The sequence below is a fragment of the Geotrypetes seraphini genome, chromosome 12 (assembly GCF_902459505.1).
Source record: "Geotrypetes seraphini chromosome 12, aGeoSer1.1, whole genome shotgun sequence".
In the NCBI taxonomy this organism is placed as follows: Eukaryota; Metazoa; Chordata; class Amphibia; order Gymnophiona; family Dermophiidae; genus Geotrypetes; species Geotrypetes seraphini.
The window spans coordinates 20696784-20723522 of record NC_047095.1 but is presented as its reverse complement, the minus strand read 5'-3'; the positions used below and the strand labels follow the sequence as shown (position 1 = coordinate 20723522).

Below are 26739 nucleotides of genomic sequence, written 5' to 3'. Positions count from 1 at the left end.
TTTGCCAATTAAAGAACTAGTGAATAAAGAAGGTTAAAATCCCACACTACAGAGACAGCAAGGTGGAATCTGAAGAGGTGATCAAATTTGTATCCCCCAAACTAGGAGATCCAAATCAAGAAGATGTTTAACTACTAAAGTCTGAGAACACAGAATAACTGCAACCTTTCAAAATACCATACAGTTAACACAAAAACTAGCCATCAATATTATCATTCACCATTACATCCTATGCCTCTCCAGTTGAAGCCTGCCAGGTCACACCTATGAACAAAACCAATCAGCTAATTTAGAGATGGTATCTACAGAAGGCTAGGCTTGTCATCAAAACCAAATGACAGGACTCACTTTGTCTTGTTAACTGAATCCTGCAAGATCTCTTTTTCAGTCCAGTTCAGACACATGGCTCAAAAATAACTTTGACCTTGCTCACCTGAAGCTGGTTCTAACATTGTTCATTAAGATACTGGTCTGCTTATAGGGTCTGTACGAGGCCAATATCAGAGTTACTGTGTAAAATGTACAACAGTGTAGCACAAATTGTGTGCCACGGTGAGATTCTGGGTGGGCTGCAAGAGGCACGTCGTATAGGCAAGTAAGCCTGAGCCTCTCCTCACAGGTACCTCTCCTACTCTTCGTACCTCCCCTCTGGCGTAGTCATTTTAGGGTTAACGAGCTCAGGGCCTTGTCTGGAGGGCCTCCGCGCATATGTGGACATCAATGTGATGACATTACTTATGCGCATGAAAAATGAAGATCTTCCCTATCCTGTTTGAGACAAACAGGCACAGCGGAACAGTAGTAAAAGTAAGATAAAGTCAAATAATAATTTAAAGTGAGAAGGGTGGGTCCTCAGTCTACACAGCTGCCTTTTGTTTTTTTCAATTCTTAAATCTGCCGTAAATGGACTGCTGTGTGTTCTCCTTTTCTGAGTAGTGCTGAGTTCCTGAGAAAGAGGGTTCTTACCCCTGAAACAGAGCCCCACTTGAACTTCAATTGTTCGTGCACGTACCATCCTGGAAGCTGAGCTCGTGATTTTTTTTACCAGCATTTATGGACTGCACTCGCAGATAAGTTACGTGTCAACTTACCTTTATCTAGCGTTTTTGCAGTTTTGGTATTTTGTGTCATTTCAGCACTGGCATAATTATTTATTGACTTTTTGATTTTTTTGGTTGCTGCACTATCCTGTTCTGGACTTCAGTTACAGCGGAACAGATTTACGTTTGAGGCACAGTTTTGGTGCACTTTATTAACACTATTCACTATCACTGGGCAGGGGCCGGGGATGTTTCACAGATTATACCCTCTTGGGTATAGTATTGTGGCAGCGGTGCCTTAATGGGTTTTATCCAAGGCACTGCTGTGCCTGTTTGTCTCAAACTGGATAGGGAAAATATTCATTTTTCATTATTGTTTCTTCTTCCCATATTGGTTCATAATTTTTGGATTACATATGCGCATGACATCATTGCGTCAATGTGTGCGCATGTGCAGAGATTCTCCAGCCATGGCCCCGAGTTAGTGTGCCACAGCTTGGAAAAGTTTGCAAGACACTGTCTACAACATTGCTTTTTATTTTTATATATAATTTTTTCCTCCTGTCTCCCCTTTGATCTTTCTCAAGCCTGATCTTTCTCAAGCCTGAATCTAAAATTCACACATGCGTTCCATTAAGTGCTATTGAAAGCAAAGTCACCTCTTCAATCAGCTATGTTCCCATAAATTTTTAGTTGAAGAAGTCCATGTGTTTCTGCAATTGAAGGCCATTTTACCAAAACCTGCCAAATCCATATTAGCAGTAGAACATATATAGAGCCCAAATTCACTTGAGATAACTTTGTTTAGCTCATAGACCTCAGCGTAAACTTTTAGATCATACAGCGTTCAGGCACCCATGGTCATCATCGGTCTCAATAAATATGAATTATAAATATTTTACTTTAAATGGTTAGAGAGTTAAATGGTGAAATCTGTGAACGCGGGGAGCATGAGCTGCTGGATTTAAGGGGGATTTCCTTGATAAAGCCCTTTGGGGTGAAACATAGATCTATGTCCCCCCACTCGCGTAGATGAAGATGAGTATCTATTTCTTTAACTCTCTAACCATTTAAAGTAAAATATTTAAAAATATTTATAATTCATATTTATTGAGACCGATGACGACCATGGGTGCCTGAACGCTGTATGATCTAAAAGTTTAGTGGTATACAGGTGGTACCGCTGAGTTCTATGAGCTAAACAAAGTTATCTCAAGTGAATTTGGGCTCTATATATGTTCTACTGTATTTATACCAAGTAGAGTCTAGTAAACATTACTGGGCCAGTTGGTTCCAAATCCATATAGCACAGTTACTTACCGTAACAGGTGTTATCCAGGGACAGCAGGCAGATATTCTTGACTGATGGGTGACGGCACCGACGGAGCCCCGGTACGGACAATTTTAGAGTGATTGCACTCTAAGAACTTGGAAAGTTCTAGTAGGCCGCACGCGCGAGTGCCTTCCCGCCCGACAGAGGCGCGCGGTCCCCAGTTAGGATAAGCCAGCTAAGAAGCCAACCCGGGAAGGTGGGTGGGACGCAAGAATATCTGCCTGCTGTCCCTGGATAACACCTGTTACGGTAAGTAACTGTGCTTTATCCCAGGACAAGCAGGCAGCATATTCTTGACTGATGGGTGACCTCCAAGCTAACAAAAAGAGGGATGGATGGAAGGTTGGCCATTAGGAAAACAAATTTTGCAAAAAAGATTGGCCGAAGTGTCCATCCCGTCTGGAGAAAGCATCCAGACAATAGTGAGATGTAAAAGTATGAACTGAGGACCAAGTAGCAGCCTTGCAGATTTCCTCAATAGGCGTGGAACGGAGGAAAGCTACAGATGCTGTCATAGCTCGAACTCCATGGGCCGTGACAGAACCTTCCAGTGTCAGTCCGGTCTGAGCATAACAGAATGAAATGCACGCTGCCAGCCAATTAGACAACGTACTTTTAGAAACAGGACGTCCCAATTTATTCGGATCAAAGGACAGAAAAAGTTGGGGAGCTGATCTGTGGGGCTTAGTACGCTCTAAATAGTAAGCTAGAGCCCTCTTACAGTCCAAAGAATGTAGAGCCTGTTCTCCAGAATGAGAGTGAGGTTTCGGAAAGAAGACAGGCAGAACAATGGATTGGTTGAGATGGAATTCAGAGACAACCTTAGGGAGAAATTTTGGATGTGTACGCAGAACCACCTTGTCATGATGAAAGACCGTAAAAGGTGGATCTGCAACTAGTGCATGTAGCTCACTGACCCTCCTGGCAGAGGTAAGAGCAATAAGGAAAAGTACTTTCCAAGTGAGAAACTTGAAAGGAGTGGTAGCCAAAGGTTCAAATGGAGGCTTCATTAAGGCGGAAAGAACCACATTGAGATCCCAGATTACAGGAGGGGCTTTAAGAGGTGGTTTCACATTGAAAAGACCCCGCATGAACCTGGACACCAAGGGATGAGCTGAGAGAAGTTTTCCATGAACCGGCTCATGAAAAGCAGCAATAGCACTGAGGTGGACTCTGATGGAAGTAGACTTAAGGCCAGAGTCAGACAAAGAAAGCAGATAATCCAACAATGTCTCCACTGCCAGGGAAGTGGGATCAAGATGATGAAGAAGACACCAGGAAGAAAATCGTGTCCACTTTTGATGGTAACATTGCAGATTGGCTGGTTTCCTGGAGGCATCTAGAATGGAACGAACGGGTTGAGACAAGAGTATCATGAGAAGTCAGCCCGAGAGATACCAAGCTGTCAGGTGCAGAGACTGGAGGTTGGGATGTAGAAGGGTCTCCTGATGCTGTGTAAGCAGAGAAGGAAACAGTGGAAGAAGAAAAGGTTCCCTGGAACTGAGTTGAAGTAGAAGGGAGAACCAATGTTGCCTGGGCCACCTCGGAGCAATCAGAATCATGGTGGCTCGTTCCCTCTTGAGCTTGAACAAGGTTCTTAACAAGAGAGGTAGAGGAGGGAAAGCGTACAGGAACAGATTGGACCAATCGAGGAGAAATGCATCCGCTGCTAGACGGTGAGGAGAGTAGAGTCTGGAGCAGAATAGGGGCAGCTGGTGATTGTGAGGAGCTGCAAAGAGGTCTATCTGAGGAGTGCCCCATTGAGCGAAGATGGACTGCAGAGTGAAAGGATCGAGTGCCCACTCGTGAGGCTGGAGAATTCTGCTGAGCTTGTCCGCTAAGGAATTCTGCTCTCCCTGAATGTAGATAGCTTTCAGAAATAGATGGTGATCTATGGCCCAAGTCCAGATCTTCTGGGCTTCCTGGCACAAGAGGCGAGAGCCTGTCCCACCCTGCTTGTTGATGTAGTACATTGCAACTTGATTGTCTGTGCACAGCAGGAGGACTTGAGGAAAGAGAAGATGTTGGAAGGCCTTGAGGGCATAAAATATCGCTCTGAGTTCCAGGAAATTGATGTGATGCTTCATTTCCTGAGATGTCCAAAGTCCTTGAGTTTGGAACTCATTCAAGTGAGCTCCCCAAGCGTAAGGGGAGGCGTCGGTGGTGATGATAAGTTGATGAGGAGGTAGATGGAAGAGAAGACCCCTGGAGAGATTTGAGGATATCAACCACCATTGTAGAGACTGACGAAGAGATGATGTCACAGATATGCGACGTGAGCAAGGATCCATCGCTTGAGACCACTGGGTAGCTAGGGTCCATTGAGGAGTGCGCAGGTGAAGACGTGCGAAGGGTGTGACATGAACTGTGGTGAGGCCATGTGACCCAAAAGTATCATCATTTGCTTGGCTGAGATGGAACGTTGTGGAAGCACCTACTGACATAGAAATTGAAGCGTTTGAAGACGGTTGGACGGTAGGAACGCTCTCATGAGGACTGTGTCCAGCACCGCTCCAATGAATTGAAGTCTCTGAGAGGGGATGAGATGAGACTTGGGTAGATTGATCTCGAACCCCAAGAGTTGTAGAAACAGGATGGTTTGGTTGGTGGCCAGGAGTACTGTCTGAGATGAATTGGTCTTTATCAACCAATCGTCCAGGTAAGGAAACACCTGAAGGTGGTGGGAACGTAGAAAGGCAGCTACCACAATCAGACATTTGGTGAACACTCTTGGAGAGGAGGCAAGACCGAAGGGTAGAACCTTGTACTGGTAATGACAACGATTGATCATGAAGTGTAGGTACTGTCTGGAGGCCAGATGGACCGGTATATGAGTGTATGCTTCTTTGAGATCGAGGGAACATAGCCAGTCGCCTTGATTGAGAAGAGGGTAAAGAGTGGCCAGAGAAAGCATTCTGAATTTTTCTTTGACCAAGCATTTGTTGAGATCGCGAAGATCTAAAATGGGTCTGAGATCTCCTGTTTTTTTGGGAACTAGAAAATAACGGGAGTAGAATCCCTGCCCCTTTTGATCTAGAGGAACTTCCTCTATGGCGTTCAGAAGGAGGAGGGATCGAACCTCTTGAAGAAGGAGGGAAGACTGAGGAGTGTTCTCTTTTGGTAGACTTTGGGCAGGAAGAGTCTGAAAGTTGAGAGAGTAGCCGTGGCAGATGATGTTGAGGACCCACTGATCCGAGGTGATGGTTTCCCAACGGCTTATAAAATGAGTAAGGCGTCCTCCTATAGGCAGCGGAAGATGGACAGATGGAGGGATACTGGCTATGTCCTGGAGAACCAAGTCAAAAGGGTTGTGAGGATTTTTGTGGAGGAGGAGGCTTCACCTGTTGCTGCTGCTGAGTCGGTCTATTGTTTTGCCTCTGCTGTTGCCTCTGACGCCTGGGTTGTTGAGGTGCCTGTGGCAAAGGACGAGCCACAAATCGACGTTGGTATGCCGATTGCTGATGAAAGGGCCTGGTAGGTGGGGTCTTCTTTTTTGTTTTGAGGAGAGTATCCCACCTAGTCTCATGAGCTGAAAGCTTTTGGGTAGTGGAGACCATGGATTCTCCAAACAGCTTATCCCCCAGGCAAGGTGCATTAGCCAGTCGATCCTGATGATTGACATCAAGTTCTGAAACTCTGAGCCAGGCCAGTCGACGCATGGCCACCGACATAGCCGTGGCTCGAGAGGTCAGCTCAAAGGTGTCATAGATTGATCTGACCATGAACTTACAAAGTTGTAAGAGCGATGAAGAAGTTTGGCGAAAGGCAGATCTTTTACGGTCAGGGAGGTATTTTTCAAAAGATGACAAAGTTTGAATGAGATGCTTAAGGTAGAAAGAAAAATGGAAAGCATAGTTCCCTGATCTATTAGCAAGCATCGCATTCTGATATAACCTCTTGCCAAACTTATCCATGGCTTTACCTTCTCTGCCAGGAGGGACAGAGGCGTACACACTAGCCCCCGTAGATTTCTTTAAAGTGGACTCCACTAATAAAGATTCATGAGGGAGTTGCGGTTTGTCAAAACCTGGAATAGGTATGACCTTATATAGGGAGTCCAGTTTTCGAGGAGCTCCTGGAATAGTCAAGGGCGTCTCCAGATTTTTGTAGAAAGTTTCTCGCAAAATATCATGGAGAGGTAATTTTAGGAATTCCCTTGGAGGCTGGTCAAAGTCCAGTGCATCGAGAAATGCCTTGGATTTTTTAGACTCAGCCTCCAAGGGAATAGAGAGAGATTCACACATCTCTTTGAGAAACGAAGTGAAAGAAGTTGCATCAGGTTTGGAGGATGGATCTAAACCAGAAGGATCCTCGTCCCCTGACGAACACTCTCCCTCAGAGAGGAAAGGCTCCTCTGAATCACCCCACAGATCAGGGTCCCTCACTTGAAAGCTCCGGTCCCGTGACTCCGGTGTGGAGGGTTCCAGATGTCGAGTCTTGTGAGTCGACTTACCAGATCTCTGTGAAACGGTACCGGGAGATGTTATGGGGTGTGCCGGTGCCGAAGTCTGTACGGCCTGGTGTAAGGACCTCGGTTCCGGCGCTAAGATCGGCATGGATGCTGATGAAGCCGTATGTACTGGTACCGACAAAGTGGATACCGATAAAAGAGGTTGCTCCACTGCCGGTACCGGTGGCTCAGACCGGACCGGGACTGGAAGGCTCGGAGTCAAAAGAGCAGGAAGGAGCTGTTGTAATTGCTCCTTGAGCTGCACCTGCAGGACGGCGGCAATTTGCTCGTCCAGTGAAGGCACCGGTACCGCTTTTTTCTTCTGCGGTACCTTTGGTGCCGCTCTACATTCCGAAGAGGAACCCGAGGTCGAGGGGCTCACCTCAATCGGAGCGGAGCGCTTCCGTGGGCGCCTCGAGGTCGGCAGGATTGGGCTCGCTGCCACTGAGACCGGAGGGCGCTCCAGCGGGGAAGGCTTCTTAGCCGGCTTACCTGAGGGATGCGACGCCGGCGGGGCGTCAATGAGGTAGGTGCCGACTGCGTCGGGGCCGAAGTCGGGACCGGTGCCGCCGAATCCGACATCTCGGTACCAAATAAAAGTCGCTGTTGGATCTGGCGGTTTTTTAAAGTTCTCTTTTTTAGAGTGGCACAGCGGGTGCAGGTGGACGCCCGATGGTCAGGACCCAGGCACTGTAAGCACCAGTTGTGCGGGTCAGTGAGGGAAATGGGCCTTGCGCACCGCTGGCACTTCTTAAAACCAGGTTGGGGGGGCATGAACGTGAAAACGGCTTCTGCCAAATCGAAGGCCGAGGCCTCGATGGTGGCAGCAGGCCCCGCCGGGGCGAACCCGAAAAAAAGAAGAAAAAAAGAAAAGAAAATTCTTTATTTTTTTTTTTTTTTAAAATAAGAAAAAGAAAAAGAAGGGAAATAATTCCGAAAAGGTTTACGCGAGCAGGAAGGCGATTGAGAAAAAATTTTCAACAGCCGTTGAAAGTTGCGTCTTCTTAGCTCCGCGGAAACTAAGAAACTGGGGACCGCGCGCCTCTGTCGGGCGGGAAGGCACTTGCGCGTGCGCGGTGCGGCCTACTAGAACTTTCCAAGTTCTTAGAGTGCAATCACTCTAAAATTGTCCGTACCGGGGCTCCGTCGGTGCCGTCACCCATCAGTCAAGAATATGCTGCCTGCTTGTCCTGGGATAATAGCTGCATTGGATTTAGAGGGTTTGGGAGAAAAAGCCCTTCAATTAGAAACACATTTTAAGGGCAGCAGGCAGAACACTGGCAGCTGTGAAGAGGGTAAACCCTGAAGAATGAAGAGTTGGGTTGAGAGGACTTCAGCTGAAGCAGGGATTGTGATGCCAAGACAAAGCAGCATAAGCCATAGGACACTTGGAGACAGATGGGAAATGCAGTAGTGGGAGAGCAAAGGTAGGCAACCAACCCATCACTGAATACTGTTGCAGTCCAGAAGGAGATGGCACCAAAAGATTCCTAGCTTATTGGGTAACAAGCACTTATTGCTAATATAACCACCCAAGATCCTTTCAAGCAATGGAAGTAGCAAAAGAAAAAGCACATTGGGACATGTCTAAATGTTTCACGCAGAATAAGTAACAAGGCAGCGAGATGCAGCAGCACAGAAATATCCAAGGATGAGATGAAAGTCCTGGAGGCCAGACAACTACAGTCCAGGACATAAACGGAGCAAGTGGATTGTGCATACCACCAGCAAAACTGGATGAAAGACACCAGCCATCTCCACATCATAGCTTCACATTGCCATTAGCCTGGTAACATCTGTAAATAGTTACCAAGTCCCTCACTTTCTAAAAAGGGAGGGTTGGTTGGGGGTTTTTTTATCCTTACTCCACAAAATACGCATCCTCATTTCTGAGCGGTACACAATATCGTCCTTTTTAGTTGTCTAAAATCACCCTTAAATACTTTTTTCCCCAGTGCAGCTTACTAGAGCGTGAAAATCTTTTACTAGAAATTAAAGCCACACATATGAAATTTATACTTCCAGCACCAATGGAGATAGTCACCTCTGCACAAGTAACAGAAAAATCCAATGGAAGAGAGTAGAGCGAGCCTGGTCTTCAAAACCTACTTTAAATAGCAACCAATGGTGAAGAACATACTTAGAGTCTGTCAATCATAAAAACATCTGACAAATCATGGACTCGACACGGACCATGTTTTGGCTAAACCGCCTGCATCAGGAGTCCCCATTACTTAGTAACACATCAAATCTGAAAGCCAAATCCGTAAGGGTAAGAATATAGAAGGACGAAGTTGCACAGTAATCTATTTTTCCAGGATTACTGTGCAACTTGGTTCTGCTATATTCCTAACAAAGGGTGAGACTAGAAACAGTTTGGTAGTAAAACAGATGACTGTACAGCTTACAAACTGTTCAATATGAACAAAATTTCTAGCAGGAAATTAAAATCACTTGTACAAAGCTTTTTTATATCCAGAACTTCCCAGGGGACATATTTTCTTTTTTTAAAGAAAAGTCCTGATTTGGAACGAAAGTGGTTGCTCTTGCATCGACAATATTTCCTAGGTTAACTATGTCTCCAAAAGGTGTAAAAAAACAAAAACAAAAAACTCAAGACATCCAATCGTACCCCTTTATGAATATACAAGGCCTCATAACCCATTGCTGGGTATACAATTCTACTCTCCAAAGAGAAAACCAATTCTGTATCGAAAAGAATCTTCAGCTATAATATCCAACTACAGACCAGTAGCATCCATTCCGTTTATTGTAACAATTATGGAGGGATTGGTACACACCCAACTGATGGATTATCTGGATCAGTTCTCTCTCCTACATGAAACTCAATCCGGTTTTAGACCTTTATTCAGTACTGAGACAGTAATTGTGGCTATTTTAGACAATCTGCGCCTACTGTTTAGTAAGGGCCTTAATGCCCTGGTTATGTAATTCGATATGAGTTCTGCCTTTGATCTAGTAGACCATGGGAAACTGCTGCAATGCCTAGAAGCCACTGGTATCAGGGACGAGGTGCTGAATTGGTTCCGTGGCTTCCTTATGTCCCACACTTATCAAGTACGTTTTAATTATGAACTTTCAGATACCTAGAGCAATCCATCCAGTGTGCCACAAGGGTCTCCGCTATCTCCATTGCTCTTCAACGTCTACATGTCCTCACTAGGCACGCAGCTAACCCAGTTGGGGATAAAACTATTTAGTTATGCAGATGATTTTACGATCATCATCCCATTCGTTAATTCTATCTCTGAAACTATTCCTAAAGCTTCAGAAGCCATAAACCTGATGGAGCACTGGATGACAACCTTTAGGCTCAACCTTAATTCAAAAAAGACAACTTTCTTCGTTGCTTCGCCACATCCGCTTGACACCAAATCACCACTATGTATCAATAATCTTAATTACCCTATCCAACCTACCATAAAGATACTAGGTGTAACTTTGGATCAGTGCCTAACCATGAGAGACCAGGTGGACTCCTTGATCAGAAAGGGATTTTTCACTCTGGAAACTCAGATCCATTAAAGCTTATTTCGATACAGCGGCATTCAGAACCCTAGTCCAATTCCTCGTACTGAGTCTACTTGACTACTGTAACATCGCCTATTTAGCAATTTCCCAAAAGAACATGCAGCGTTTACAAATGATGCAAAATGCAGCGGTCAAACTGATCTTTGGGCTGAGGAAGTTTGACCATGTGACACCCTACTACCGGCAGCTGCATTGGCTGCCAATGGAGGCGCGCGTAAAGTTTAAATTTGCCTGCTTCTGCTTCAAAGCATTACACGGACTTGCCCCTAAATATATAACTGACCTTTTCGTCTTCTCAGCCAACAGACACAAGAGAAGCTCACATTCCAACTTCGTTTCCCCCCCAGTGAGAGGTTGTAAACTGAAAAAACACCATGAAAATCTTCTCTCGCACCAAACAGCACCATGGGGTAAAGACCTAGAACAATTGCTTTCGCCCACTACTTATGAGGAATTTAGGAAACGTCTGAAAACACACCTGTTCCTAAAGCATCTAGACAACTGATCCTCTCTTCTCTCTCCCCTCTATAGCGATTAACTTGTTCTATTAATCACTCTCTCCTCAAAAATGGATTTCCTGTCCTATTAACCCTCTTTCTTCCTCCCCTCTTAAAGTCAATCAATTTGTACCTTTGCTTAATCTTTGTAAACCGCATAGAACTTCACAGTATTGCGGTATATAAGCTGTTATTATTATTATTATTATTGCTTGGGTATAGGTTCTATGCCTCGTTACTACCAGCAGGTGGAGACTGAGCACAAACTTGTATATCAGGCTAGAATCTGCCCAGCAACTCAGTCTGTCTCAGTCTCCATAGCAGGTGGGTAAGACTAGATTGCCTCCCCTCTTAGTACTGTTGGAATTTTGTTTTGGACTCCTGGGTTCCCCTTTTGTGCCGGATAGAGCTTGGACGGGTCCTATTTGGGGATCCGTTCGACCTCGGGGGTGTTAAACCCAGCGGTCTTATGCTGGGTCTCTTCCCCCACCTCCCCATATTTTTAGAGAGGTGCCTTAGCTGGCGTCCTGGACCCCTGGTTGGTCAGCCCTCCAGCTTTGAGTGCAAGAAAATAGATAAGACTATATGATCTCACAGCAGTGAAGTATGCATCAGAAATAAAGGATTCAATATTCCACTTACAAACTAGACAGGTAATAGGAAAAAATTCAGAGCAATGACAGTAACATCTAAAAAATTGAGAAAAGAAACCTCTGATGAACAGATCTGACAGGTAAAGTTTCTATAAGAAAAACAGGTAAATAGGTGTACTAAAAAGAGAAGTTGAAGGCAAATTCCAACACAGAAAATGCATTCACAATTAAGTTCACAGCCCATAAAAAAGAGAGACCTAACAGGAAAGCAGAGATGTGAAGATTAAGTACTATTAGCACCACAGTTGGAATCTACTGAGTTGGGGGGCTTTTTGGGTGGGGGGTTTAAAGTACTACGTAGGGAAAAATCAAACTGAAATGCTTGGCAAGCTTCAAGAGTGCAAAAAGAAACCGACCGTTCCCAAACTCTGTACAGAGTGTAATCTGAAAGTGAGAGAAAGATAAGGATTCCTGAAGCATTAATAAAATTTCCCATTGGCATCGGAGGTGTAGAAAACATCTGGTACACATAAGCATTCATGCAGCAAACATGAAATATGCTGCGAAGAGAAGAAAAAATAAAATTCCATTAAACACCCTGCCAAGTGAGCTGCACTAGAGCATAAAGCAATTAAGTACTACCAGGAATTCACTGGCAGAGAACTTGAGTTTGGCACGGCAGCAAGTGCACTCCAGAGGCAGTAAAATAAAAAAAACCTATTCCTTTTGGTAATGCAACACAATCTCTTCGGAACAAAATTTAAAAAAAATTTAAAAAAAAAAAAAAAAAGAGACATGTCCATCACTGGTGATTAGTACTGAAACTATGAAAGATAGCTCTCGTTTTATCAGAATGGAGCCTCAAGATTAGTACAGCTGAAGCATGTCCTCAGAAGTGCCCCAACACTAAAAAAAAAAGGGGGGGCCAACGTATTTAGTACACAATATTGTTCTCTAAGAAAGCCACACACACTAATTTCACTAAGGAAATAAATTGTCACAACAAACCAATTACAACAAATTAAAATGAAACATTTCTCATTTATATAAGAAGAAAGTGTTTGATGAGTGCAGTTCATGGTAAACAGTCTAAATTAACATAGGGACTACTTTTGTAAAGATTTTGTATGACAGACATCTTAAAAGACCCCTGATGCACAGGCCAAGAGCCAAAAAACTAGCAGTGTCAGGTCTTTTTAGTGAATAAAGACTCATCTGTCCCAGTTCTATTGGCATGTACACTCTTTTGTGGGTGTCATTTATATATGCCCCATAAAAATTTCTTATAGATAAGCTAATTTATAAGTTCAACACCACCACATTTAATTTTCAGTAGTCTATTCAAACACATTCTCATATTTGTACAGTTTATTATAATTATAAGCAAAGCATTTCAAGTTTTTGCCTTACCTGAATATTCAAGAAAATTGGAGGAATACTACCATGTATGAACTGAAGAATCCTATATAATAAAACCCTAAGCGCGCATGTGCACTTAGGGTTTTGTGATACCTGCCGCCGTTTTTCTGATCCGTGGCCGAATTCTATTTTAGAACACAGCGGCAGGGAACAGCATGGCAAAGGAGAAGGGAGGCAGAGGAGCGCTGTAAGCAGGTCGGAGAGCAAAAGTGACAGGATGAAGGCGTTGGTGACAGTGCGCAGCTGGCGGTGCTTGACGATCACCAGGCCGCCAACCGCCAACGCCTTCCCAATCTCCTGAGCCGCGTACTCACTACCCCGATTGCTGGCCACGGTGGCCGCCACTGCGCTCAGGGTGAAACCGCCCAGTACTGCGTGGATCAAGGCTGGGCTCGGGTCAGCTCTAGCGCGCGCGCTCTGTCAGATAGGGCGGCGAGGCGAGATGCACCTACGACTCCATCGGACACGGTGACGGCAGGACGCGGGCGCATGGAAGCGGCAAAATTCGGTGGTGCAGGAAAATTCCACATCACTCACCGCGGCGGCTGCCCGCTCGCTGTATTGTCTAACCCCTCCCCCCTCTCTTTCTTCCGGGTGGTTTGGACAGCTTGCAATATAGACAGCTGTTGCCAATGCAAACGAAGCTTCTATTACCACAGGGAACTGGGGCTGGGGAGGGAAGAAAATTGGACCCAGATAGAAGGCAGCAACTCGGTTCAGGTAGGTCGTTACTTCACTGCCTCAGGTCGATTAGTATACACTACTAATGCCATAAGAGGGCTGTATTGAGAACCAACTCAGAAAAGGCTAACTGTATTGCAACACCTTTACAAAAGTACAAGTATTGGTTAAGGTTTAATAATGTATTGATTATCCTCTATAATAAAACCCTAAGCGCGCATGCGCACTTAGCGTTTCGTGTTCCCAGCCGCCATGATCTCTGGGTCTGTGCCGAATTCTATTTTAGAACATGGCAGCAGGGAACACTGGCAACTTCCCCCTCCCACCCTCACTCACCAACCGCAGCCGCTCCTCTTCAAAGCAGCCTGCTGAGGTTCGCTGGCTGGCTATAGCGAACCTCGCAGGCTACTCTCCACCTGGTAGCACATTCCCTCTGATGCGATCGAGGTGGAGAGCGGCCTGCGAGGTTCGCTACAGCCGGCCAGCAAACCTCAGCAGGCTGCTTTGAAGAGGAGCGGCAGCAGTTCGTGCCGGTGGGAGGGAGGGTAAGAACAGCTGCTATCTCAATAAAAATTATTTTAAAAAAACAAAAACAGGCATGGCACAACAGAGAGCAGGGGGAGAGGGGCCAGGGAGAGACACAGACTGAAAGAATGACAGACAGACAGCATCCGAGAGAGAGACAAAGAAAATAAAACAGACAGACATCTACTCTAGCATCCGTTAATGTAATGGGCTTAAACACTAGTTTATTTATAATTTCAAGAAAGGATTTTTAGGTTTATACATAAGTTTAAAATTTTAAATCATTTGATCATCATATGATCTAAATATAAAAATTGAAATAAATTGGAAAAAGGTTAGGTTTTTATCTTGATAATATATTTTCCAGTAGATAAGAATGGTATGCTGAACAAAGGGTCTTCCATCCACTCCCACAAGTGTACTGATCACAGTTTTCAGCACCTCCCTCCTCCCTGCTGCCCCCAGTCAATTGGTTTCAAAGCTGGCAACAGCTCTACAGAAGAGAACAGGAGAAAAAGAACAGGGAAACCCCCAAAACCAGACTTTGATCTACTCACATAATAGAACACAAAGCTCAAAGACATGCCATGGAAAGGAAAGGTACAAACTTAATTCTTAACAAATCCCAGTGTTACTCCTTGTGACCCACTGCTTTGAATGTCAGGTTTGAAATGCCAAAACCAGAAAAAGGTAGTATACAAGTCCCCATTCCCTTCAAGAATAATAAGCCATAAAAAAAAAAAAAACCTGGAACCCAGGGGAAACCCCTAAGGAACTATATACAGTCCATAAAATTACGATAGCTGGCAGAAAGTTCAGAGATGCAGCCTTCAGGTAGCAAATTGTCTAGGCAAGCACATCGACAATGATGGGTGGGGGGTTCAGCTACTGGAAAAGATATTATCAAGGTAAATCTTAATCCTTTTCCAGTGCAATAGGGATGGTATGCTGAACCAAGGGACATACCTAAGCAGTTCCCAAAACTCAGGTGGGAAAGATAAGCCCGCCCGCAAAACTGAGGCTCCAAACAAGGAGTCCTCTTGTGCCGCCACATCCATCCTATAAAATTTGGTAGATGTGAAGATATGATCAAGTCGCCACTCAACAAATCTTAACCGGCAGAATGGTTCTGGACTTAACCCAAGAGGCAGCAATCTCTCTAATCCAGGGGTAGGCAATTCTGGTCCTCGAGAGCCAGAACTAGTTCAGGTTTTCAGGATATCCACAATGATTATGTATGAGATAGATTTGCATGCACTGCCTCCTTGAGATGCAAGTCTATTTCATGCATATTTATTGTGGATATCTTGAAAACCTGACCTGGCTCTGGGTCTCGAGGACTAGCTACCCCTGCTCTAGTTGAATGCACTCAAAGTGCAAAAGGAGGCTACTTTCTGCAGACAATGCAGGAGAATGAAATAGATCTAATCCATCTTGAAATAGATCTAATCCATTCTTATCTTGAAATGGCAGCTTTCAAAGCCAGCTTCCACTATTTCGCTGGATTTGTCAGAACAAAGAGATGGTCTGAGAGACTAAAATCATTTGGAATCTCCACATATCGCAAGATAGCCCTGAGGACATCCAGCACTCTCAAAACTTTATCCCAGGAGGGGTTAAATTAGCAGCATGACTGCTGGTGTTTGTTGGTGTGCCTTGGCAGCTGAGTAATTTACCTGCTGTGCCCTTTTTTCCTAACATGTATCATTCAAAAAGAAAAGGCATTGTCAGGGCTGTGTGTTCTCCAGTGTGGCCTTCTTCGCTGACTCGGCCTACCCTCAACCATTTCACTGTTAGACCTGCACCAAAATCACTAGTTTGTCGAGGTCCTACTGTGGAGACCTGCAAGGAAGCACTTCTCTCCTCTTTGGAGGCTTAATGTCACACTTTGTCCACCAGCTTCTAATTTACCACCATTTACAGCAAATCTACGGGGTCAACCAGTCGATTGTGCAGGGATGGAGATGTCAATGCAGCTGCCAACCGAGAGGAAGGAAGGCCCCATAAATCGACTGCCGAAGATCTATGCAAAGGAGAACTGGGTAGTTCTAATGTTTCTCCAGCGGTTTCCCTGTTAGAAATTTGTACGATCTTTAAGAAGCTGGATACTACTGTGGAAAAATCTTCAAGAGATTACCCAGATGGCAGGTAAGATCAAGACCGTCTCAAAACATGGATTTAGTGAAAACAGAATGTTTGGGCCATGTAAAACAGGTTCAGAATGAAGTTAATATATTTAAAGAAACAGTATCTGAAGTTATACAAGGATAAGTTGGTGGTTCATCGAAAGATAAAACAGATAGAAAATTATAACAGACGACTTAACCTTTGGGCTCCTTTTACTAAGGTGCGCTATGCAAATGTAGCAGGTTTCTTGGCCCTCAGAAGCATACACATCACCAAATCTGAATAGTCCCTCTGGCTCAAGGCTAAGCGTTCAAGAGCCATGCCATAAGACCAAAGCACTCCAGATCTTGCAACATGATCAGTCCCTGAGAGAGAGGAGTCCCCTGAGTGGCTGAAACCTCAGGGGGAACCATCCTGAAGATGCAACAGGTCTGCATACCACAGATGCTGGGGCCAATCCAGAACTACGAGGACTACATACCCCAGGTGCCTGGCTACTCTTCTCAGAACTCTGCCTATCATGGGCCAGGGAGGGAACACAAGAGGATTTTGCCCACTGGCCAAGGCTGTACCACGGCATCAATCCCTAAGCTTCCGGGCTTGTTTCTGCGGCTGAAGTGGATTGCTTTATTGTTCTTTGCTGTCACCATGAAGTCGAACATAGTGCTGCTCCAGCAGTCGACAATGGTTTGAAATGCCTGAGAAGAGAGAGAGGCCACTCTCCCGGGTCAAGCATGTGCCTGTTTATTTTGCACTCTGATGCTGTGAACCGCCAAATGGCCAGATTTTGAGCTTCTGCCCAATAGAAGAGGGCCTTCGCCTCCTTCTGGAGCCTGACACTCCGAGTACCTCTTTGCCTGCTGACATAATCCACTGTGTTGTCCAAAAACACTAACTGCCTTGTTCTTCAGCCTGGGCCAAAATTGCTTCAGTGCTAAACGGATGGCTTGGAGCTCCAACCCGTTGATGGACCAATGGCGTCGAGACCGAAACCACCATCCCTGAACTGGACAGTCCATGAAATGTGCTCCCCAGCCCAATAGGCTGTCATCCGTTGTCAGCGTGGTCCAAGAGTCAATATGAAGAGGCATTCTTGGTAAACTACTGTGGGCATAGCCACCAGGCCATACTGCAGCATCCAGGCTAACAGAACACACATAGAGGGGACCAGCGAGGCAGAAAGGAGTGTTGTAGTGGACGCATATGCGCTCTCACCCAAGGTATCACTTCTATTGTGGTGGCCACTGAACCCAAAACTCGAACACAGTTCCAGGAAACTGACTCTGTTGTGCTAGAAAAGCAGAGATTTGACTCCAAAGCTTCTGTTTTGCATATCTCTGGAAGAAATATAGCCTTTCTCCATGTCAAATCTCAATACCCAGGTATTCCAGCAACTGAACTGCCTACAATTGGGCTGGATTGAAAGAAAGCCAGACTCTGCAGAGTCGCCATGACAACCTGGACCTCTCTCTCTGCTTTCTCCTTCAAGGAGGCTCTGATGAGGCAGTTGTCCAAGCCAATCCATTTTGAAGAAGTCAGCCACCACCACCACTAAAACCATCACCTTGGTGAAGGTCCTTGGCGCTGTGGCAAGCTCAAAGGGCAGAGCTGTAAACTGAAAATGATGTTCCAGGACATGAAAGCGCAGGAAGCACCTGTGATCTGTAAACATGGGGATGTATAGATATACTTCCATCAGGTCCAAAGCTGCAAGGAATTTCCCTGGCTGTACTGAAGCAATGACCGACCACAGTATTTCCATATGAACACGAGGCACTGAGAGCTGTGTTTATGTACCTGAGGTCCAGGAACGGCTTCAAATCCTCAGCCTTTCTTGGGCACAATGAAGTATATGGAGTATCTACCGGACATCTGGCACTCACTTGATCACCTGAATATCAAGCAATCAGTTTAGGGCCGCTTGTACATGGGTGGCTCTTTCCAGTCAGCCCATTGGGGAGTCCACAAACCAGGCAGAGAGGGGATGGGCGAACTTCAACTTGAAGCCGTCCCTGATAACCACTAGAACCTATTAATCTGTCATGAAAGCCTCCCATACCTCCAGGAAATCCCACAGCTTGCCTCCGATCTTGAACGGAGGGGCTGGGCACCTGGCATCATTTGGATTTCTTGGGCTGCCCACCTGGACAAGAGGTGGAGTCCTGGGACTTCTATTTCTGGTGAACCTCTGCCATGGGCTCTGGGATGAGGATCCAGAGGTGAACTGGCGAGACTGGCAGGAGCCTTGAAAGGACTCGCAGGTTTGACCTTTCACAGCCTGAGGCCTGCTGTCCAGAAGTGATTTTGAACAACAGTCCTAGACACTAGACATGAGATCATCCAATCCCTGGCCAATGTCTGATCCACAAAATCCGTTAGGCAGACATAGAAAAAGCCGAGACCTTACCTACTACCCAAAGCAGATCATAAAGTGCAGCAGCCACATAGTCCACTCCTACCAGCAAGAGCTGGAATGGTGGCTCTGAAGTCGCTCCTTCAGGGGCATGCAACTTAGAATGGCATGCTCAAGCAACAAAGGAGGCTGGCGCAGTAGTCTTAACCAACAAAATCAAAGCCTCAAACTGCCTTTTGAGCAACATGTCCAGCCTGCGATCCTGTTGAACCTTGAGCATCACGCCTCCCTCACTGGGAAGGAACGTGCGCTTCGTTACCTGAGCCACCAAGGAGTCTACTTTAGGCAGAGCAAACATCTGCTGGAACTCCTAGTCCATAGGATATTGCTTGGGCTTTGCTTTTGCCACTTTAAAAGGGGGCCCTCAGGGTTCTCCCAGTGCTCAGAAATCAAAACCTTAATATCCAGATGCCATGAAAAGGCGGTAGGCTGAGACCAGATCCCGCTAAGCAGAGAAAATTGAGTAGTAGGCTGGAGGAGGATCAATTTTGAGCTCCTTTAGATACTCAATAAGAAGGTCCATCAGGGCAGCAGAATTGAACAGCCTGTGAACAAAGGGGTCCTCGCCCTGTCCGCAGTAGCATTTACTTCCTGATCTACCTCAGTCAGAACCGCATCATCCTTGACAGAGGCTTCACTATGGAAAGAGGAAAGGTGTCCAAGATCATTCTTCTCAGTGACCCCATAGGACCAACTGTCAGAGTCTGGGGGAGATGTAGACCTCCTTAAGAGGTATAGCTGCAGGATCACATAAAGGCTATGCGGCTGGTCACTCTCCAGCTGACCCAGAAAGTGCACTCATACTGCCAACATAGGCTTGCCGGAGCAAGTTCACAAAGTCAGGAATAAAGGGCACAGAGGACCGAGAACCCCCTTCAAGAGGATTAGAGTGCTTTCTATTTGATTTGGGGGCCATCAGTGCCCTTACTAGACAATAGCACCACACTCCAGAACTCAGAGGGTGAAATTATCCCCAACCATCCCAACACCTTTTTGCAAGATTTAATGAAGTGGTCAAGAGGCTGAACCCGAAGTTCCCACTTCCCCATTCTGAACAGCAGAACACATGGCGCAAGGATGTTCTTCCATTGCTGAAGTGGAGCAAACTTCACATGAAATCATGATATTGGAGCCAGAGGATTCCATCCCTGGTAGTTGGAATCAAACGAGGCTTTTCAAGGAAGTGGGAGAACTCAGAATTTCCAGCTGCATAAACGGTTGTAACTCCAATGGAAGACAGCCAAAACCAGCGAATTTAGGGATGAGGAACAAAGCTACAAAAAAATTACAGCCACAAAGCCGAACTGCCTTGTGGGCTATGAAAGCCCTACTCACAAACCAGACGCTGGAAAGAAGTGCTGCAGCCTGACTCAGTTATTCAAAGGGTAGCTGGAAACCGGAGAGGACCTCTGCCACCAGGAAAGCTGCCTCTTCTGAATCTTCAGCTGTCAGTCGGGTCACTGCCGGAATGAGCCTCAAACCCCAGGACCAGGATCCAAATGCCATGGAAGGGGGGAGGAAAGTGCGTGCTCCAAAGAAATGCAATTGGGTCCATACTGCCTGTGCTAGCACTCCTGATTAAGTCAAGAAGTGAGCAAACAGAAAGGGAAAACCCCAAGCTCCACAGTTCAAGAAGGCTGGCTGAGTAGGTCCACGCAGGATCCACATGTCAGCTGCAGAGCAAAGTCTGCTTCTCTCATGCAAGCTAGGCAGTTACCACAGCTGTACTGGAACACAAAGTCCTGTGCAAACACCTCGCAAAATTCAAAAAAGAAACCAGAGCAGATCAAAGTTGCTCTTGCAGGTGTGCTTGCAGAAGAAATACCTGGGGGCAGCAGAGAGCAGGGAGAAGGAGGTGGTGCTGAAAACTGATCAGTATCTCCTACAATGGATTTGCAGGAGCAGATGAAGACCCTTGGTTCAGCATACCATCCCTACTGCACTGGAAGATTAAGTTCTTATCTGGATAGTCTTTTTTTCTGTTAATACACATATGAGTCTGTAGTCTAGGTGAATATCCTCTTGTTGCAAACTGTTGCAAAAGGATGTCAATCACATCTTTCAGCTCCTCCTCTTTCACCAGTGGAGTATAGTGCTCGCTTCAGTTTGTACCAAAGCAATTGATACCTGCTGTAACAGAAAAAAGCAGGAGGGGCACAGGGAACTTCACCAAAACAATAGCACATTTCTGTTATGAAAAATGAATAGTTAGCATGAACTAACATAGTACCAATGAACCACCCTTCTGTGTGTAACTAACCCAAACAGAAATGGAATGCAAGGATCTCAACAAACTCCTGGCTTTTATTATATATGATTATATGTACTTCCAACTTAAGAACATAAGAATAGCCTTACTGGGTCAGACAAATGGTCCATCCTAGCGCAGTATCCCACATTCCATGCTACCGATTCAGGGAAGTAATGGCTTCCCCCATGTCTGTCTCAATAGCAGACTATGGACTTTTCCTCCAGGAACATCTCCAAACCCTTTTTATTTTTTTTTTACCTGCTACATTAACAACTCTCATCACAATACAGAGCTTTAACTATTCTGAGTGAAAAAACCCTTCCTATTGGTTCTAAAAGTATCTCCCTATAACTTTGAGTATCCTCTAATTCAATTCACTTGTACCTGCTCTACCACTCAGAATTCTGTAGATTACAATCTAATCTCCACTCAGCCGCCTCTTTTCTAACCTGAAATGCTCTAACCTCTTCAATCTTTCCCCCAAATGAGGAGTTCCATCCCCTCCATCATCTTGGTTGCTCCTCTTTGAACCTTTTCTAGTTCTATGAGGCTGCTGCTGCTACCGCCACCTTGATGTCAAAAGACACCACTTTAAATTGTTTCATAAGACAATGACCACCCTGGAATCCTGTGCATCCCATTAGCATCATTTCTCCTTCACTAGGGAGGGTTGTGCACTTGGTGACCTGTGCCTGTTCAAACAGCTGCTGAAATTCAGGTGCCACAGGATAAAGCTTAAACATAGCTTTAGCCACTATTAAAGAGCCCTCAGGAGTTTCCCACTGCTCTGTGACCAGGGCAGAGAGGTATGGGTGTGCTGGAAGAAAAAAGGAAGTCTGAGTAGTGGAAGGCTGAACTTCCAACTTCAATACTGTGATGACATCTATAATAAAATCAAAATTTCTACCTAAAAAGGTAAGTGTTACCTGCAGTCCAATTACACTTTGTCCAGCTTTGAGTTTCTCGTCATCAAACTGTCTTTTTTGCTTCTCTGCATATTTAATTCCAATATCAATAGTAGTGTGAAATCCTTTTGTTTTTGCCTAAAGGTAACACACAAATTGAAACTCCAATTAAGGTCTGAATCATGACCAAAAAAACAAAATATAAAAACAAACAAACCAACAAAAGTGGGGAAAGCATGCAGAGCATAACTCGTGGAATTCCCCCCCCCACCCCAACATGCATGTCTGAACTGCAGGGGAAAGGGGACAAGAGTGGCAGTCAAACATTTGGAAGGAATCACACACTACATTTCATTTTATCTATTATATATCACAGATTTCAAAAGATCAGTTTTAGAACTTTAACCACAAGACACCACTGTGTCAAAGCAACAAGTATTGCCATGGTTCTTCACCACTAGACAGCTATTTACACAGCAGCCACTAGAAGACTACACAGTGCAATCACTAGGTGTCCCCATTTATAAACCATTAAGTAAAGCTATACAGTTCAGTCATTAGGTTTCATAGTAAACTTTATAAAGAAAATACAGATTTAAATCACTAAACCAGTCTAGTGGAGATGAGGAAATATTTCCAATCTGGGCACATAAGGGTTTGTGCATGTGACCAGGAGAGTAGAAGATAAAGTTTGAAAGAACAGATCCCCAATTACTATATTTCGGTGTATCAGTTATATTAGAGAATCTGAACTACTTCTACAGAAATCTTTTTTTTTTTTTTTTTTAAGAACATAAGAATTGTCACTGCTGGGTCAGACCAGTGGTCCATCGTGCCCAGTAATCTGCTCCCGCAGCAGCCCTTAGGTCAAAGACCAGTGCCCTAACTGAGACTAGCCTTACCTGGGTACGTTCTGGTTCAGCAGGAACTTGTCTAACTTTGCCTTGAATCCCTGGAGGGTGTTTTCCCCTGTAACAGCCTCCAGAAGAGCATTCCAGTTTTCTACCACTCTCTCAGTGAAAAAAACTTCCTTACGTTTATATGGAATCTATCCCCTTTTAATCAGAGTCAACCCAGCAGGGACAGGGGTGTGTGAGAAAAGGATGTGGTGCATGTCTCACGGAACAATTTCCCATCTCTGTATTGTGTTATCTGTCAAGGGAGGAAAGACTAGGACAGTTTGAAAAGGAGCAATTCCCTAACCACTGTGTTTCAAAGGGCAGACTGGATGGGCCATTTAGTCTATCTGCCATCATGTTTCTATGTATTGTATTTAATGTTGCAGGTGTTAATTTATTCCTCCTTTTTTAAATTCAATTTTCTATACCGTTCATTCTGAGCTCCCCTGAAAGGTTTACATGAATTTGGTACTCAAACATTTTTTCCCCGTCTGTTCTGGCAGGCTCACAATCCCAACCTAATGTACCTGGGACAATGGGGGGATTAAGTAACTTGCCCAGGGTCACAAGGAGCAGTGTGGGTTTGAACCCACAACTTCAGGGTGCTGAGGCTGTAGCTTTAACCACTGTGCTGAAATCCTCCCATAGAAATGTAGAGGGCCATTTTTAAAGAACTATTTCTCTAGAACTGTGGGTCTGACATGGTCCTCTCAAATTCAAATCTTGTTTCCTTTCCCCTCAAGAATCAAGAAAAAGGGATTTTCTAAATGTTCAAGAAATGTTTTGTGTTTTGCTACGGCTATATGGGTTCAAGAAAAATTTAGAGACAACAGTTAAATTTGGCACCTTGACCATTTTGTTAAAAAAAAAAATGGCTACACCACATGGACTTTGTTAACTATAAAACAATAGTAGTGTAGAGGGCCATGGATGGAACAAAGTTGGAATCAAACTTCAGAGGAAACAGAATTCATTAAAGAACTTGATGCAACCCATTTTTTCAGCCAATGCCTGTGTCAGGGGTGGTAATTAGAAATCCAAAGCTTTCTAATACAGTGGCAAAGAGTATCATATGGACATTGGATAGCAAAGTGACATTTGTCTATATAAGCTACAACTAAAAAGGAAAAAAAAAATACAAGCCTAACTGAATAGCTCTGTTAACACCACAAGGAAGTGGAGACTATCGCCACTACAAGAGTCACTACTGAACTTAATTGTATAGTTACCTACAAAAAGAGTATAGGTTTAAAAAAAACAACTGTATTTTAAGACCACTTGTACTTCACATTATACATGACACATTGTGTTAAAAAGATGTGCAATATGGAAGTAATAAATTAGACAAATGGCATTTTGGCATGAAACTCATTTTTCAACTCAATGCCATAAGAAAAACTGAACAGTCATGTTATTAAATATTTGTTTCTCTAATGCAGTGTTTCAAATTTTTTTTTCGCTCCAGCACACTAAATCAAGCAAATGTTTTTCACAGCACCTTATAACTGAAATTATAAAATTGCAAAACCACATAAAATTAACATACCCACCTTTTACTAAGCTGCAGTAAAGGTTTCTACCGTGGCCCGGAGTACTAAATGCTCCGATGCTGCTCTGACGCTCATAGATTCTTCTACCATGGCTTAATAAGAGAGGGCCTAAATTTGAGTTATTTATTAAAGTTCTTTAAGTTAAAGTTCTTTAAGCTATGTATGGGTAATTATAACAAAGGTGAAACTAAAGTAGATAGAATTGCTAATCAATGCGATGGATGTGCTTGTTTTTCAGAGCAAATTAACTCAATGGGGCTCGATAGTAGACAAACAAACATGCATTTCATCATCCACCATCTGCAGTCATGTTCTTTTTTTCGATTTAATTTCTGTCAGAGCTAAAAATTCAAGTTTGCAAAGATAAGAAGATCCCAATGGTAAAGCCTTGATTGCTTTGTTGCTCAAGCTAGGATAACTATTGCCTAAGTACCAATCACATCAAAGAATGATGCTTGTCTGGGCGATTGTATCCTTATGCACATAGACGCTCATAACATTGACAGACTCTTGGGTACGCGATAAACATTTATTTATTTAATTTATTTTCTATCCCGTCTGCCAAAAAGAGCCCAGGACGGTTCACAGATCAACTGCCATTTATTCTAGTATATACTTATGAAGGAAATTTTTAAAAATAAAAGTAAAATTCTGGAATATCTTGCAACACACCCAGAATCTCTTCTATGTACACTTCTCCCTCCCGATTCGCAGTTTTAGGACTCACGATTTCGATTTGCAATTTCCTAAAACCGGAATCACCCCCACCTCCTTCCCGCCACCCAGACCTTACCTGGTGGTCTGGTGGTCTTTTGGGGCAGGAGCAATCTTCCTACACTCCTGCCCTATGCAGATCACTCATCCAAAATGGCTGTCGAGACTACAGGAACTCACAGCAGCCATTTTGGATGAGTGATCTGCATAGGGCAGGAGCGTAGGAAGATCGGTCCTGCCCTGAAAGACCGCTAGACCACCAGGTAAGGTCCAGGATGCCGGGGGGAAGGCGGGAGGGTGGCGGGGGTGGGTCAGAGCCAGTCCAAAAGTTATTCACAAATTTTCTGGTGAATTTTTCAGCTCTGCCCCTAACCCCTGCGAATATTGAGGGAGGAGTGTACACAGTTTGAGAGACACTGCTCTAATACAGTGGTTCCCAACCCTGTCCTGGAGGAACACCAGGCCAATTGGGTTTTCAGGCTAGCCCTAATGAATATGCATGAAGCAAATTTGCATGCCTGTCACTTCCATCATATGCAAATCTCTCTCATGCATATTCATTAGGGCTAGCCTGAAAACCCGATTGGCCTGGTGTTCCTCCAGGACAGGGTTGGGAATCACTGCTCTAATGTAAGATCTGTTAAACATACATGCATTGAAAAGACACGTCAGAAACAAGAGAAATCTCATGTAGTAATTAAGTTTTTTTCTCTTAAGGTTTTTAGTTCTACTGTATTTATGCTGAATGTATTTAAGCAAAGTAGAAACTTTTTTGGATGACTCAGTAGTAATGCTTATCTTTATTACTATGCTTAAATGCATCCAACATATAAATACAGTGGAATAAAAATAGCTTTGAAATGCAGCCTTATTTCTATTTACTTTTGAATACATTTTTAATTGCAATTAAAGGTGGGGCATAACTAACAATTCAGGGAGGGGCCCAGGAGGGGTTCCTCTCCCTTTTCCCCACATTAGGCATAATACCTTTGCCTGTGGGGATGCTGAAGTCCAGTCAATCAAAGCAATATACTGCCAAAGCTACCTCTCTGTGCTACCTCAAGACCTAGGAAATCAGTTGGGTGCCTCCAGCTGCCGATGCTTGCATTCCCTGAACATGCTCAGGTCATGTACAAACTAAGAGGGGAGACATGATCGAGACGTTCAAATATGTCACGGGCCATATCGAGGTGGAGGAAGATCTCTTTTTTCTTAAAGGACCCACGGCAACAAGAAGGCATCCGTTGAAAATCAGGGGTTGGAAATTTCATGGCGACACCAGAAAATATTTCTTCACCGAAAGGGTGGTTGATCGCTGGAATAATCTTCCACAACAGGTAATTGAGGCCAGCAGTGTGCCAGATTTTTTAAAAAGATGGGATTGGCATGTAGGATCTCTTCATGGAGGTAGTTAGGGAGTGGGCAGACTGGATGGGCCATGGCCCTTTTCTGCCGTCATTTTTCTATGTTTCTATGATTGGAGAGTACAAGCGTCAGTGGCTGGAGGCATGCTCCCTCCTGCCGACTTCTCTCTCCTATGGAAACACTGAGAGAAAGGGGTGACTCAGGCAGATTTCTTTGGTTGATGGGACTTCAGCTACCCACTAGTCAGTGAACAGGTACTGCACGTTTGGATTTCTTCCCTTTCTCCCATTCCCAGGTCCAACACTTTCTCCCCCTCCCCAGCCACATGACCAATTCCCTCTCCCCCACACAGTCTGGCATTTCTCATTCTACCTTCTGCACACGGCTTAAGTCAGTTTTCAGCCCTGCAGTTAGCAGCAGCTATA

At 44.6% G+C, this 26739-nt stretch overlaps 1 protein-coding gene across 1 annotated transcript in view; it reads right to left on the bottom strand.

The window, feature by feature from the left end:
- The window catches only part of CNN3 (calponin 3), an 81953-nt gene that overhangs the window by 10052 nt on the left and 45162 nt on the right, over nt 1-26739 (bottom strand). Inside the window, exon 5 of the mRNA XM_033915576.1 lies at nt 21808-21924. Within this exon, the coding sequence (XP_033771467.1) occupies nt 21808-21924 (117 nt within the window). The remainder of the gene's footprint in view (nt 1-21807; nt 21925-26739) is intronic.